The sequence below is a fragment of the Cucurbita maxima genome, unplaced genomic scaffold, assembly GCF_002738345.1.
Source record: "Cucurbita maxima cultivar Rimu unplaced genomic scaffold, Cmax_1.0 Cma_Scf00024, whole genome shotgun sequence".
Classification (NCBI taxonomy): Eukaryota; Viridiplantae; Streptophyta; class Magnoliopsida; order Cucurbitales; family Cucurbitaceae; genus Cucurbita; species Cucurbita maxima.
In genome coordinates this window covers 1,533,851-1,549,465 of record NW_019272040.1, presented here as the reverse complement: position 1 = coordinate 1,549,465, position 15,615 = coordinate 1,533,851, and the positions used below count along the sequence as shown (strand labels likewise).

Genomic DNA, 15,615 nt, shown 5'->3' with positions numbered 1-15,615 from the left:
TTTTTTTTTTTTTTTTTTTTTTTTTTTGGTGGCCAAACCTATTACTTAGTCAACTTTTGATTACCGAAATTACCCTCGTATGTTTTTCGGAAACTACCAAAATGCCAGCGAGAGCGACACGTGTTTTGTCCTCTTCCCCAAAGCGCGTGACGGCATGTTTTTTGTCAGAATCTGACAGGAGGCTTTGCTTTTATTTTATTAATTATTTTTTTAAGAAAGTTGAAAAGTTGTAACGTGGGCTTTGGATTTTGTCGTATTCATGGGCTATGGACACGTGGCATTATCCAGTGGGTCCCGCTAATAACCGTAGGTTTTATTTTTCTTTGGAGAAACGTTAAAAAAAAAAACAAAAAAAAAAAAACAAAAACATCGTTGTTTTCTTTTGTTTTGTCTTGCTTCGGTTATCGAAGCTCCTTCATGTGGGTCCCGCCCGTGATGCCCATCGTCTTCTCTCCACCTGCCACGTGTCCTTATCCAGTCTTTTCATCGGTCTGATTGATTGCCTTTTTTTTTTCTTCTCTTTTTATAATTTCCCCATTTTTCATTGTTTAAATTCTATTTTTTAAAAATATTTATTTTAGTTGTTCATTCTTTTAAATTTAACAAATTTAATATTAAAAGTTTATAAATTAAAATAAAATATATATGCAGATTAAAAAAACATGTTCATAGTTAAACTAATTAAAACTTTTAATTTTTTAATATTTTTTAATTATCCTATCATCGTAATTACTCTTATTTATATGTGTGATTGGTTTATTCACATACCCCTTATTTACGTTGCATGTCCACTAGCTTCTGTTTCGGTTCGTCCCGAACCACGTTTCACTAAAGAGAATAATGCCTAGGATTCAGACCATGATATAGAATTCAAATTTGCCGTTCAATGGCCTCGACGTTTCCTACCTCCCTTGCGACATAGTCATGTTACTTACTCTTTACTTTTAAGAGAGAAAACTATTCCTACATACCACACGAGCCCTTTCGACGTGCTTGTTCTCACCCACATGCTTTCCCTCGACATGAAATTGCTTCAAGTAAAGTATATTTAATTTTGAAATTTCTATAATTGAATCACCGAAAGTGAAGATACCTTCCAGTAAAATATGTATATATATATATTTTTTATTATTGGAACAAAAGGAAAATAAGAAAGCGAGAATAATATTGAAAACATTAAAATAAAAAAAATGTGGGAAAAAAGAAAAGGAGAGTTAGTGGTTGAAGAATTGGATGTATAATTTGTCGTGTAGTGAATCACGTGCCGCGCACACGTCAAAAAAACATAAAGAATTAATTTATACCATACTGATTGTCGCGTTGGTTCCAACTTCCTTTTAAAAAAAAATAATAATAATAAGAACTTTGACTTTATTTAATGTTATTTAAAAAATTAATTAATAAATATAATCTTGCTTTGTTTGGAGGTTTAATTAGTAGGTCATAGCCAGGTGTAATTAACCATAATAAACGCTAAACATTATAAAATATTTAATAATAATTAAATTTTACAAAAATAATCTTGAAAATTATGGTACAAATTACCTTTTACTAAAATTTTATTCTTATAACACAATTTACCGCTAATTTTACCTTAAAGTTCAAATTAGTTTAAATCTACGAATAATGCAAAAAAAAAAAAAAAAAAAAAAAAAACATAATTAAAAATAATATTTATTTAATTAAGGTGGGTTTAGGAAATTTAGTTAAAATTATTGGGTTTTGATAAAATAACCCAAAAAGGATTTGTCATTTAGTAACTTAGGTCAACACCCATGAAAATTTTATTAATTACTTTTCTTTCCACCTCCCTTTTTAAATTACCCTTAAAAATAGTTTTTTTTTTTCTTTGTTAAATTTATTCATTTTCAATGTTAATAGAACTACCCTCCAATTTGAGTTGGGTTGAATTTTTTTTTTAAATCAAAAAATTTGAATCACATATTAACATTTTTGTGATCGGATAAAAAATAGGACTACAATCCAACCCTCCTTACTTTTGAAATTATTATAAAAATTAAGAATATTTGACATATATAACCGAGGTTAGTGTTGTGTTATGACTAGTGAGTGTTTGATATTGCCAAATAGTTTAACCTCTTTCTCGAGGGCAGCTCCAACCACTATACACTAAAATCCTTATAAAAAATAAAAAATAAAAAAAAATTCATTCCCCTCGTCAACTAACATAGACTCGATTGAATTTAGGATTGCAATTTGAAAAAAAAAAAAAAAAACCCATTTGCTTAAATTCCATAATCCAAAAGTAAATATTTAAAAAAGTATATTAAAATCCAAAAAAAAAAAAAAGTATTAATTGAGAATGGCGGGTTAAAAAAGACGAGGCAGCCGATTAATAATAAAACAATAATAATTTAAATATATTGCAAGGGGTTTTGTCTTGTCATTTGAAACAGACAAGTGGGATATTTTATTGGAAACAATTAATGGCGCTCTGTGATTGGCTAATAAAACACTGTCGTGTTGTAATACTAATGGACAACAAAAATAATCCTAAACATACTGTACTAAAAGAAAACACATTTATCAAAACCCCAAAATGCCCCCTAGTTTTTTTTTATTATAAATAATTGCATTATGTACTATATTTTATGATAATAATGACTTCACATGTGTCATGGGGGCTTTTCTTGCTTTCATTTATGTTGGTTTACTAATAAAGATTAAAGGGTGTTTTTTTAAAAAGGGTATGTTTTGGTATCTATATTTTGATCTAGAGATTGGGTATTGGATTATTGAGATGAGCCCTACCTTCGTTAATTTAGTAGAAGATCATGAGTTTATAAGTGAAAAATACTATATCTATTATTGTGAGACTTTTTAGAGAAGCCCAAAACAAAACCACGAGAGCTTATGCTTAAAGTGAATAATATTATCCCGTTACATCAACAATGTACATCTTCTTTTTAAGTGTCCCAATTATAGAAACTTTAGATTAAACGTGCTAAAAAGATTTGTATTTGTCTATCTTCACCCTTATAAACGAAAAATGGATAACGTAATCATGTCACAAGGGATGTAGAAAAATGTTGGAGTCACCAAGTGCCAAATCAAGATTTCAAATCATGACATGAGCCATAACAAATAGTATCAAGGCAATTTTCATTCTTAGAAGTGAGAAATGAATAATGTGATCATGTTGCAAGAGAAGTAGGCAAATGTCGAAACTATCAAGTATTGAATAATGTGATCATGTTGCAAGAGAAGTAGGGTCATTACAAAAAGTATCAAAATAGTACCTCTTCCCATAAGACATGGTTCAAAGGCAAACTAATACAAAAGCTAGTGATTATATGACACTGGAGTAAAAGAAGTATACATGAATAAACCGAAACCAAATTTGGATGAGAACCTTGAATACTCTAGAAGATATGCAAACACACCAATATCCTTGACCTAACATTTTGAGGTAATTCTTACTTCCATCCTCAATTTAATGTTGGATAAAAGTCTCACATCGACTAATTTAAGAAATAATCATGAGTTTATAATTAAAGTCATAAGAGCTTATGTTTAAAGTGGATAATATCATACCGTTGTGGAGATCATCACTTGGTTCGAGCAGCAGAACAATGTGGATGCAAATTTCATAGGTTTGGAGGAAGGGAAGACAACAGTTGGAGGACAAAACAAGGCTTGTCTATTGTTGGTGGCTGATGACACAGCGGCGATTCGTGTAGTCGAGCAGAGCGACATCATCCTATAGTTGAAACAGCCTAAGCCTAGTCCTCAGGGGAGGGAAGAGAGGGAAGGTAGAGGTGGGTGGGGTCAATATGGTGTTTGTAGAGACACCAAATGAGTGAGATCCACTGGATTCCCGACACGACTGACTCGACGAAGTATGTAAAAGAATCTGTTCTATCGCCCTATTCTTGTCAAACCATTGAAATGGCTGCTTTGGCTTCTAGAAAACATTTCCTAGGGGCCGTTCTAGTTGAATGTTCTTTCCTATTCAAGATTGATTGTAATGAAAATAGTAGATTCAGTGGCACAATCAAACCTAATCAACCTAAGGCAGATATCTTAAATGGGAATGGTGTATTCCAATTGCAAAACGTGTATGACAACCAAGCAGGCAAGCAACAAGGATAGAATATAGTTTCAACTATGTGACAGAGCCTATATTCTTTGCTTATATGGGATCTCACAATCACTTGGTGTATGACTTTGATACCATTTGTAACAACTCAAGCTCACCACCAGCAGCTATTATCCGTTTTAGGTAGAGGGTTTTAGGTAGAGGTTTCCACACCAACTCAAGCTCACCACTAGCAGCTATTATCCGTTTTAGGTAGAGGGTTTTAGGTAGAGGTTTCCACACCTTTATAAGGAATGTTACGTTCCTCATCCCAACCAAGATCTCACAAAAGAGAACCGTCTTTGTGTGGTTCATAAAATTTAAACAGATTCCAAACCAAGGCAATAAAACCACACAACCATTTTCACTCTTACGTACCTAGTGTATCAAAATTTGTTGATGATCAGAAACTTTTAGAACTCTTGTGATGCAGATTCAATGTTGCTTTTTCCTGATCCCGCCTTCCTAGGCAAGAGGTTTTGATGGATATTCGGCAACACTCCATTTGCAATGTTCACATCACTCAGGAGTTGGTCAGCTCCTCGCCGTTTGTTGTCTCTGGTACTGCAAGCTCAAGCACCTGCCAATGGAAATTTGAAGTATATAAAGCTACTTGGAAGGTAAGACCAAATCATCATCATATCTCATGAAAATGTTGGGATGAACCCATGTAATACTTCATTAATCCAAAGAATCAATCAACATAATCTAGTAACTTCATGAACTCATCCACCTGGAAAAACTGAATAAACTGCACTGAATTCGAACTTCAAAGCACAAGATTACTGCTATGAATGCGATTATAGTAAAGTAACATCACTTCATGCGATGCCAACGCATAAACAATTTCTGCAACAACCAATTTACCAAGAGAAACAAATAAGATCCTCCTCCCAATCGATTCCAAAGCAAAAGCAGAAGAAACAAAACTAAATCAAATACGACAATTCCGATTCAAGTGATCTAACACTGCACTAAAACACTCCAACGAATGCAACAACTCCCCAGATAAACATACCGGAAACACAAGTTAAAGATACAATGAAAGATGAAGCTCTTACCTCGGCAGCGGAGAGGTAGACAGGTGCGCTAGCGCCAACAGGCAACTAAAGGCCAGCCCTCTGATACTACGAAACCGAGTTCGCCGCTTAGGGATTCCCTCGGTCGCCCTTAGTAAAACAAAATGAACTAATCATTATGTTCTTTTCCGGCGGATGATCGGAGAAATAGAAATGCGAAAATTCACAATGATGGACAGTAGAACTATTGAATATCGAAGGATTAAAGTAGACATGTTCCAGAATAATATATTAATCTATACACGAAAATATACTCGCAACTTATATACCATTTTAAAATAATATATAAAATAATCCTGTCAATATGATTTTGCAGTTCTTGTTTGCAAAACTTACAGAAAGCGGATCGTGACTGATCCCAAAAACTTACACAATAAAAATTCAACTGGTTCCTTTCTATTCAAATTAGTGGTGAACTTCATCAGCATTTACACACACTATAGAAATTTATCGGCGACGAAGACGGATACCTTTCTAACCAAAGCTCGTTTCGTAGATTTACGAACCTGATGAAGAAAGATTCATTGAAGCTAATAACAATCTTACATAACCTAACTGATTCGTTTTCTGTTAATCGACGGATATTTCTAATGCAACCTAAAATTCCTGAGACGCCGATCCGATCTCGGCCTTATCCTTCGTGCTACCAGCCTTCTTCGGCAAAAGAGACTGATGAATTTTAGGCAGCACTCCTCCGCTGGCAATCGTGACTGATCCCAAAAGCTTGCTCAATTCCTCGTCGTTCCTCACTGCTAGTTGAATATGCCTCGGGACGATTCTAGTTTTCTTGTTGTCCCTCGCAGCATTACCAGCCAACTCCAAAACCTAAACGAAAAACAAAAAGTCATAATCAGAACACTGAGAACTGAAAAAATTGAACTCGGAAGTAAAATTAACGATTACGATTCACAAACCTCGGCAGCGAGGTATTCGAGAACGGCGGAGAGGTAAACCGGTGAGCCGGAGCCGACACGCTGAGCATAACGGCCCTTCTTGAGGTACCTGGCGATACGGCCGACGGGGAATTGGAGACCGGCCTTGTGAGACCTAGTGACGGACTTGGTGGCAGATTTCTTGCCTCTGCCAGCCTTCGCCGGAACATCGGTGGAACTCATATTTACTTTACCTTAACGAAATTGAGGACAGACTAATTTGGAGCAAAGAAGATTTTCGCGAGATGAATAGACCGTGGTGGTGTAGTTTGAATTTATAGTGAAAAATGAAAGTCCGTGATTGGTGAACTTGCTTTCACGCAGATCGCCAGCGTGGAGGAAAATGAATTTATTTCCTTTTTTAAATTAAACGTTTTGAAAATTTGGCGCCACGAGTGGCAGAAGATTTGAAAATTACACTTTTCGCTTGTTTTTTTTTTTTATTTTAAATACCATTTTAATATTTGAATTTTCACTTTTAATAATAGATTTAAAAAAAAAAACATTTATTTTGTAAAGTTGGGAGTGAGTCACAAGTTTGCTAATTTAAATAGTGATCCTGTGTTTATAAGTGAGAAATACTATCTCCATTGTTGGAGCTTACATCCCGTAACGTTGAGCAGTGATTCCTCACTTATAAAGTGTCCAACCAAAATTAATAATTTAATTTTTAATATTTATATCAAACGGGACGGAGAAAGAGACAGAAAATATAATCCTTTCATCCGTCCCGTTTACCTAACCAAAAAATGTTTTTATATTAAAGTGGACCTGAACGGATGTTCTACACTCTCTATTTCACGGGTAAATATGGAATCTCCTCTTAAATAGTAAGTTGACTATTTGAGTATATACATAAATTATGTAAAATGAATTTTGAAAATCCTACGAAAATAAAAAATCAATGGCTTATTTTCCTCAATTTCTTAAGAGGAAAATTACAAATTCAATTTACAGATTGAACTGAAAAACAAGGCTAAAATTATTGGAAAAAAAATGGAGAACGGCGAAGATCAGATTGAAGAACAGCCTTCTTCAGCCCTTCAATCTCATCTTCTTCATCTTCTTAGTTTCCACAGCACAGAGATGAAATCTGTCTACCGGAGACAGCCAAATCCCTTCTCAGACATTTCAACGGATTCGGTTCTGCACCACTCGCCAGCAGTACCCGAGCCACCTCCTCCTGCCCGGACTCGACGGCGCACTGCAGCGGCGTGTATCCGGCGTCGTCGACGGCGTCCGTATCCGCTCCGTGCTCGAGCAGCGCCTTGACGCACTCGACTCTGCCTTTGAACGCTGCCCTGTGCAGAGCCGTCCATCCGTTCTGGTCCTTTCCGTTTATCTTTGCTCCTGCCGCCACGCAGCTTCTTAGACCTCGAACATCGCCGGCTCTTGCTGCTCTGTGCAATGCGTCGCCTAATCTCAACGAATCGAATAGATCTGTGTGTCCGTTCTCCGATGCAAGTGCGAACGCTGTTTTTCCGTCGGAGTTCACCGCGTATTTCACGTTTGAGCAGTTTAGAAAATACTCCACGGCTTCGAAATGTCCTTCCGCCGCCGCGGAATGTAGCGGAGTCCATTTGTTCCGATCCACCGCCTCTGGATTACCGCCAATCGAAAGGAGGAAACGTATTGCCTCAACGTGACCTCGAGCCGCCGCGGTGTGGATCGGAGTACGACCGTTGGAATCGACGGAATTTACTAGTATGTCGGGAAATTTTTTTACTAGTAGCTCCATGAAATCGACGCGGTTCATCGATGCCGCTATGTGTAAGACCAAATCGACAGAGAAATCGATTTGACAGTGCGAATCAATCAATCGCTTCACGATATCGATCTTCCCTGTCATTACAGCTAGCGACATCATTGACCGTTTGAGAGAATCCTTGACATTGACGTCTACACCAGCATCGATCAGAGCAGAAACTAACCCTAATTTCCCGGACAAAATAGCCGGTTCCATCAACGCAGTCAATTGAGACTTCGTACAACTAGAAATCGCTTTGTTAAAAAGAAAACTCAACTCCGTGATTCGATTATGGTGCGAAATTAGGAATTCAACGACATCAGGACCGACGAAGGAGATGAGCAACAAAGCATCCTTGAAAATATGGCGTCCATGTTTGGAGAACAAGAGGCGGAGGTCGTCGGTGTGAGAATTTCCGATCGGAACCATGGCGGATCGGACGGAGATTTTGTCCGACGGATTACTGAGAGGAGGTTGATCGGAGGACTTGCAGGAAATGGTGTAGGAAGAAGAAGAAAGCGGCGGAATCACAGAGAAATCTTGCGAAAACGAAAAAACAGAAGGATTCGATGAAGTTAAACAAACTGCAACAGACATGGTGTGCATCAGATTTGCGAGTGTGAAAGTTGCGCTACACTTTTCTCCTTTCGTGAAACAAAATTCCACTTCCTTCACATCAGGCTTCACTAATCTGTCCATTTTTTTTTTTCCTTCAGGGGAGATAAAATTTTCTCGGGAAAATCACAGAAATCCCAAGCCAATGGAAGAACATCAAGAAGAAGAAAAATCAATGGAAGAAACCCCAGGTATGAACATTCATCTGAACAAAAACAATTCTCTCTTCATTTCTTTGTTTTCTGATCTTTGACTGTTCAAATGAACGGGAAAGATTCATAATGACTCAGATTGTTGATTAGAAGAAGCACGATTAAATTATGGCATGTCGGGTGGTCTGGGTCTAATCTGATAGGACTAGGATTAAGACTTTTCTTTGTTATTAATTATCTTTCTGTTGAATTTTTAATAGTGTTCTTCGTTCTAAAAACAGGACAATAGGATGGGTCTCATTTTGTATAATGATTGGTAAATTACCAAATTAGAGGTTGAAATTTTGATTAAACGGTATTTGGAAATAATTTTCTATGTTTTTAAATATTATAGAGGGCACATCAAGTTGGTTTCTTAATTTATAGTGCCCTAATATAACGGGAGTGGTTTTGGTTTAAGATTTATATATTCAAAAATCTAATAATCTCTTAGATTATTATTATTATTATTATTTTTTTTTGTTGGTCCGAGTCAACTTGAAATGCCATTTGGGCGGGGTAAGTCGAATTTGTGGAGTTCTAAGGGTAGAGATCCCACGTTGGTTGGGAAGAAAAACAAAACATTCCTTATACCGGTGTAGAAACCTCACCTTAGCAACACATTTTAAAATCGTGAGACTGACGACGATATGTAACGAGTTAAAGCGGATAATATCTGTTAGCTATAGTCTTTGGTGGTTACAAATAGTATCAGAGCTAGTCACTGAGTGGTATGCATGCCAGCGATGATGCTGGGCCCCTAAGGAGGGTGGATTGTGAGATCCCACATCGGTTGAATATCCCACGCTGAGCCTTGAAGCATGTCTTATAAGCATGTTAAAACCTTTCCCTAGCTAACGCGTTTTAAAACCGTGAGGTTGATGAGCCCTGAAGCATGTCTTATATAAGGGTGTTAAAACCTCTCCCTAGCAGCTAGCGCTGAAGCATGTCTTATAAGAGTGTTGAAACCTCTTCCTAGCAGATGCGTTTTAAAATCGTGAGGCTGATGACGATACATAAGGTCATATGAAACCTCTAATCTGTATTTTTATGATGATGATCCCTCTTTTTAGAAGAAAACTTATTTATATGTGGGTGTAATTTCGTAATTTCCTAAATTTTTCATTCAAAATGAATTTAAAAGCAAAGAAAACTATGTAAATATAAATATCAATATTAAATGCTATAATCCATAGGGAAAGAAAAGAACTTGATTATTAATGTAAATAATTATTTCTATTTATAGAAACATTAGTGAATATATACATCAGCCTTTTTTTTAGGTGTTTTTATTTTAAATCCTTATCCAACACGTATGTTTATTTTTATGTAATTGAAAATATTTTCCCTGCATTTATTATTTGTATTAAATTATATTAAATTATATTATGATTGTTTTCAAGATATGGTGGAATTGGAAAATGGTCAATTTTGTAGGCTTGTGTGTTCAATGTACCTTCCACTTTAATGAGTTATTTTCGAATTATTTTTAACTGGATTTTCACATTATTTTCTTGTTCCAATATGAGTGGAGATCGAAATACCGGCATTTAAATTAACAACAAATGTCTTATTCTTTGAATTATGTTGGTACCGACTCAACAAATTAGTTCAAAGTTGCTACTGAAAATTTATCCATTAGGAATTATTTATTACTTTAATTTTTTGTAGGGGGCTTATCCAAGTCTTTGATGTTCATACTGAACTCCACTTCCTCGAGTTTTAATGCACGAATCTCTGTATGAATGAAACCCCTCTTCTCTTCCGTTCAAAACTCATCTCGATTTTCAATCTTCCCGTTCAAACTCACCTTCAAAATCCTCCATTCTTTCCGACCACTCTCATCATCGGCAGCCGCCGGAAAACCCAAATGGAATTCACTCACCAATGTCTTCATTACCAACCCAACTCTTCTGATCTTACAATCATGCTCTTCCATGTTTCATTTGAAGCAAATTCAAGCTCACATGATTTGCACTGGCCTCATGAACCAAATCTTCCCGGCTAGCCGCGTCGTAGCCTTTTGTGCTCTCTCCGATGCCGGTGACATTCATTATGCCCATCTCGTTTTCGCTCAGATTGAAAACCCTAACTGCTTTTTGTGGAATACGATGATCAAGGGTTATTGCAGAGCTAAATGCCCTTCAATGGGGTTCTTGTTTTTCCGGCAAATGATTCGGAATCGCGTCGAATTGGACTGTGGGAGCTTTGTTTCTGCGCTCAAGGCGTGCGGCCACTTTGCCGGGAAAGCAATAAGAATGGCGGTGCATTCTGTGGTTTGGAAGTTGGGGTTTGGTTCTGGATTGCTGGTTCAAAATGGATTGATTCAGTTCTATGTTGAAACTGGGTGTATTGGTTTTGCACGCCAAGTGTTTGATGAAAGTTCTGTGAAGGATGTTGTTACTTGGACGACGATGATCAACGGGTACACAACGAACAATTATTTGGATGAGGCTGTAATGTTATTTGATTTGATGTTGTCGAGTAACGTTGAGCCGAATGAGGTCACTATGATTGCTTTGCTTTCTGCTTGCTCGCAGAAGGGAGATTATGTAATGGGAAGGTCACTTCATGAACTCATAAAAAGGAAGAACATAAGCTCCAGTGTTAATTTGGTCAATACCATGTTGGATATGTATGTGAAATGTGGCTTTTTAGTAACTGCTAGAGAGATTTTTGACAACATGGATAGAAGGGATGTTTTTTCTTGGACTAGCTTGCTTAATGGACTTGCTAAAAATGGAGATTTGGAAGCTGCAAGGAAGGTGTTTGATGAAATGCCTGAGAGAAATATTGTCTCTTGGAATGCTATGATTGCTGGTTATTCCCAAAACAGTCAGCCAATGGAAGCTTTGAAGCTATTTCACAACATGGTGGATGTTGTCGGATTGGTTCCAACCGAGGACACTTTGGTCTGTGTGCTTTCTGCTTGTGGCCAATTGGGATGTTTAGAGCTGGGCAAATGGATTCATGACAACCATGTCAATAAAATGGGACTTCAAGTGAGTTTGATAATGAACAATGCAGTTATGGACATGTATGCCAAATGTGGGAGCATTGATGCAGCTGCAAAGCTCTTCCACTCCATTCCCGAGAAAAATCTAGTTTCTTGGAACACAATGATATCTGCGTATGCATCTCATGGCCATGCCAAGAGAGCTCTCACTCTGTTCGATCAAATGAAACGCTCGGGACTAAAACCAGATCACATCACCTTTGTCGGCGTTCTATCAGCTTGCAGTTACGGAGGATTTGTTTCGAAAGGTCGGGAGCATTTCGAAAGCATGGAGAATACCTTTGGAGTAGAGCCAAAGAGGGAACACTACGCTTGTATGGTGGATTTGTTTAGTCGAGTTGGGTTGTTGAAAGAAGCTTACGAGCTAATATCAAAGATGCCGATGAAAGCAAGTGAAGGGGCTTGGGGAGCTTTGCTTGATGCTTGTAGGAAGCAGGGGAATGTGGAAATGGCTAAGTTAGCTGCTGGGAAGCTTTTGGAATTGGATCCTGAGGACAGTGGGATTTATACTCTTTTGGCGAATATTTGTGCTGATGGGAAGAGATGGGACGATGTGAGAATGGTGAGAAGGATGATGAGAGAAAGAGGAGTCAAGAAGGTTCCTGGGCATAGCTTGATAGAGGTTGGAGGTACGTTTCATGAGTTCTTAGTTGCTGATAATTCTCATCCTCGTTCTTTAGAAGTTTATAGAGTGGTAAATGAATTGCTTCTGCTGTCTAGTTTGGTAGATTTTGAACCTCTAGAAAATGATTAGTTCTTTTATGATTTCTAGAAATTCTTGCTTAGATAATATGACTGCATGGTAGAATTTGAATAATGAAGGTATTTAGAGGTACTGTGGTGGATGAGATGGTACCTGTGAGATCCCACATCGGTTAAGGAGAAGAACGAAACAATAAGGTTTCAAGCTGAATTGCTTCAACGGCCGTTAACCCCTGTGTTCTAAAGAGCAAAGGAGATATTATCCTTTTTGGATTTTTTTTTCTAGGCTGCCCTTCAAGGTTTTAAAACGTGTCTGCTAGGGAAAGGTTTCCACACCCTTCTAAGGAAGGTTTTGTTCTCCTCTCCAACGGATGAGATCTCACAATCCACCTTCCCTTGGGGGCCAGCGTCCTCGCTGGCACACCACCCGATATCTAGCTTTGATGCCACTATAATAGCCCAAGTATACCACTAACAAATATTGTTTGTTTTGGTCCGTTACGTATCATCATTAACCTCACGATTTTAAAACATGTCTATTAGGGAGAGGATTCCATACTTTCACAAGAATGCTTCATTCTCCTCTCCAACTGATGTCAGATCTCACACTAACTTACCAAGACAATAGTCAATCATATTGAAACAGAGATACTGTCAAGATTTTGAGCTATTTTGATATAACAAGGTCAAATTTTAATGATGAATTCAAACTAGGACGGCCACCAACCGAGCACAATCAAAGGAGGGAGGGAGGGAGGAAGGAAGGAAGGAAGTTGAATTTTACCCTTTTTCTGAGTGTTCAATCCAAATGAACCCAGAAAAAAAAAAAGAACACACTTAGAAAAACCAAAAGTTTTGGTTTGTTTACTTTAGAAACAAGCCTCTCAACAACATTGGAAGAAAGGAAGGAGGGTAGAAAAATGGCCTCATAAAAAAGAACCAAATAATAATAATAATAATTAGGGAGATGCTATGATGCCAAACAAGTCTCCCAAAACAACCTGTTTTTTTCCACATCATTAAGCATTTTGAAGTCCTTAGTTGAATCAATTGAAGCACTTGAGCTTGTTGTGAATCCAATTGCCTTGCTTTCCACCACCCCATCATTCTCAAACGTCTCCTTGTACTCCTCCTCGTCATCCTCCTCCGCTTCACTCTCATTTTCATCTCTCACAAATTCATCGTACAAATCAGGAGTATCATCCGTACAAGATTCAGCGTCGTTAAACTCTACCTTCGTGCAAGATTTAGCATCGTTAAACTCCACCAAATTCAGGGTGGCAGTTGAGCCTCCAAGGTCGACCTCCGAGTCGCCAGATGCCTCGAAGAGCAAGTAAGATGAAAAATCATCGATGTGATCCCGAGCAAAATAGTGAGGATGGAAGTTGAAGAGCATAATGATAAAATGGGAGGGAAAAGGAAGGGGAGAAAGAAAAAGAGAAGTTTTCTTTGTATTACAATGTTAACAAATGGAGGGTGTGGTGTGCTTAAGACTTATTTATATAAAGCAAAGCCTTCAAAGTTGAACAAAAACCTGGGCTGCCCTTGAGATTATAAATAATTTTGTGGGTCATCTTGTAAAGTTGGTGTAAAAAGAGGGGGGTTTTTTTAAAAAAGAAAAATTATATATATATATATAATATTGGAAAAGGCCACTTGTGAAAGGAATGAGAGCTTCTAGAAGTAAAATGATGGCCTTAATTAAATAATAAATTTAATATTATGAAGAAATTGATTATTTTTTATTATTTTTTTTTCCACTTTAAATAAATAAGACAACAATCATTCTCAATTCAATTTTATTTATTATTATTATTATTTAAATTTATTATTCTAGATGAAGTTTGATTTTGGAATGTACATGTTTTGAAATAAATAAATAAATATATATATAAAATTTTGTGAAAATATTTGAAGACTACTTTGGACTACTTTCTTTGATTTTTTTTATAAATATATTTTAAATATTAAAAATGGTAAGAATTCTTCAACTTTCAATTTGGTCTCTAAATATATTTTTTGTGGATGTTTTTTTTTTAATAATTTATTAAAAAAATAAATAAACTAAATTAAGGTGATGTGATAAATAACTAAATAAACTAAAATTAGACTAGAAAACGACCATATATATATATATATATTTTATTATTATTATGATTGTCACATCAAGGTTTATTAATGATATGAAGGCGAAAATCTATATTTATCAAAAAGAATAATAATAATTAATTAAATGGGATAATTAATGTGAAGAGATTAAATAAATACCGTATTTATTACTTAACCATTGAGAACGTGGTTATTTATTATGGTAATTTATTAAAGTGAAGACTTCCACGAAGCCCTAGAAGGGTAAAAATGGAAATTTGCTTAACAGTGAAATAAAAAGATGTGTCCCGAGTCGTGTAAAGTCATCAAGAAAGCCTATAGGAACAAAATGAACGTTTTAAAGCTACGTTGACTAACAAATATGAACATAATTAATAGATAAGACATCAATTATCATTCTCGAGCTTGATAGTTCAATTCACGTAAGGCTAAAAATAACTATATTGTGACACCCGAGTAAATAAGAGATACATGAATGAATCGAAATCATATGAGAGCAATTTTGAAAATAAGATTACTAAGAGATGTTTAAAAGAATTGAAAGTCTACCTGTTCCAATAAGATGCACTTTCCTTCTCGATTGCTTAATCACAAGAACTTCATAATTAAACGTATTTTGTTTGGAATAATTTGCTATAGTCTAGGAATTTTCGTAAGATCATATAAGTGGGAACAAAACATGTTGAAAGAACTCGTGCTAGTTTGTAAAGTAACGTGACCATGTCACAAGAAATATAGGGGAATGCCGAGTCTATCAAATGTTGAATCCAAATTTCAAATACTGATCCTAAACATAGGTAGTTACAAAATAACTAATAATAATAATAAATAAATAAATAAAATTCGTGGTTTTTTTTTTATTATTATTATATTTTTTTTTCTGGAAGGTGGCAGAATAAGGAAGTCCATTTTGGTCATTTTGCTTTCTTCAGAAACGTGAAGCAACGGCTTATCATGAAATTACACGTGGCATGATCTGGACGGTGGATGTTTAGTCAATGAAACCTACCGAACATGCACATGCTTATTACCCAAGCATTTGAAAACCAGTTCACATCAAATTCAATCAAAAGTAAGTGACCAAATTAGGGCTAAGTTATATATATATATATATATATATATATA

At 36.1% G+C, this 15,615-nt stretch overlaps 4 protein-coding genes across 5 annotated transcripts; 1 reads left to right on the top strand and 3 right to left on the bottom strand.

The window, feature by feature from the left end:
- Positions 1-5,552: 5,552 nt before the first annotated feature.
- LOC111497905 (histone H2AX-like) lies at positions 5,553-6,371 on the bottom strand. The gene is made up of 2 exons (XM_023148915.1): positions 6,093-6,371; positions 5,553-6,003 (listed from the first exon to the last, which is right to left on the bottom strand). Exons 1-2 carry the CDS (start codon positions 6,291-6,293, stop codon positions 5,776-5,778), a joined length of 429 nt encoding a protein of 142 aa, XP_023004683.1. The 5' UTR covers positions 6,294-6,371; the 3' UTR covers positions 5,553-5,775.
- A 591-nt stretch (positions 6,372-6,962) lies between these two features.
- On the bottom strand, positions 6,963-8,589 carry LOC111497807 (ankyrin repeat domain-containing protein 50-like). The gene has a single exon (XM_023148763.1). It carries the CDS (start codon positions 8,554-8,556, stop codon positions 7,177-7,179), a length of 1,380 nt encoding a protein of 459 aa, XP_023004531.1. The 5' UTR covers positions 8,557-8,589; the 3' UTR covers positions 6,963-7,176.
- On the top strand, positions 8,576-12,454 carry LOC111497776 (pentatricopeptide repeat-containing protein At2g22410, mitochondrial-like). Its single transcript, XM_023148713.1, has 2 exons — positions 8,576-8,663; positions 10,335-12,454. The coding sequence occupies exon 2, from the start codon at positions 10,409-10,411 to the stop codon at positions 12,431-12,433; it is 2,025 nt and encodes a 674-aa protein (XP_023004481.1). The 5' UTR covers positions 8,576-8,663; positions 10,335-10,408; the 3' UTR covers positions 12,434-12,454.
- A 622-nt stretch (positions 12,455-13,076) lies between these two features.
- LOC111497906 lies at positions 13,077-14,021 on the bottom strand. Of its 2 annotated transcripts, XM_023148918.1 has the most exons (2): positions 13,634-14,021; positions 13,077-13,600 (listed from the first exon to the last, which is right to left on the bottom strand). In XM_023148918.1, the coding sequence occupies exons 1-2, from the start codon at positions 13,775-13,777 to the stop codon at positions 13,352-13,354; spliced, it is 393 nt and encodes a 130-aa protein (XP_023004686.1). In that variant the 5' UTR covers positions 13,778-14,021; the 3' UTR covers positions 13,077-13,351. The 2 variants fall into 2 exon arrangements, with proteins under 2 accessions (XP_023004686.1, XP_023004684.1); XM_023148916.1 differs by having other exon boundaries at positions 13,077-14,019.
- Between the last annotated feature and the right edge of the window lie 1,594 nt (positions 14,022-15,615).

Coding starts and splice junctions, on each gene's coding strand:
- LOC111497807 (XM_023148763.1), bottom strand. CDS start 8,556: ATGGACAGATTAGTGAAGCCTGATGTGAAGGAAGTGGAATTTTGTTTC.
- LOC111497905 (XM_023148915.1), bottom strand. CDS start 6,293: ATGAGTTCCACCGATGTTCCGGCGAAGGCTGGCAGAGGCAAGAAATCT. Junction 6,004..6,092: donor TCGAATACCTCGCTGCCGAG/GTTTGTGAATCG, acceptor TTTTTCGTTTAG/GTTTTGGAGTTGGCTGGTAA.
- LOC111497776 (XM_023148713.1), top strand. CDS start 10,409: ATGAAACCCCTCTTCTCTTCCGTTCAAAACTCATCTCGATTTTCAATC.
- LOC111497906 (XM_023148916.1), bottom strand. CDS start 13,777: ATGCTCTTCAACTTCCATCCTCACTATTTTGCTCGGGATCACATCGAT.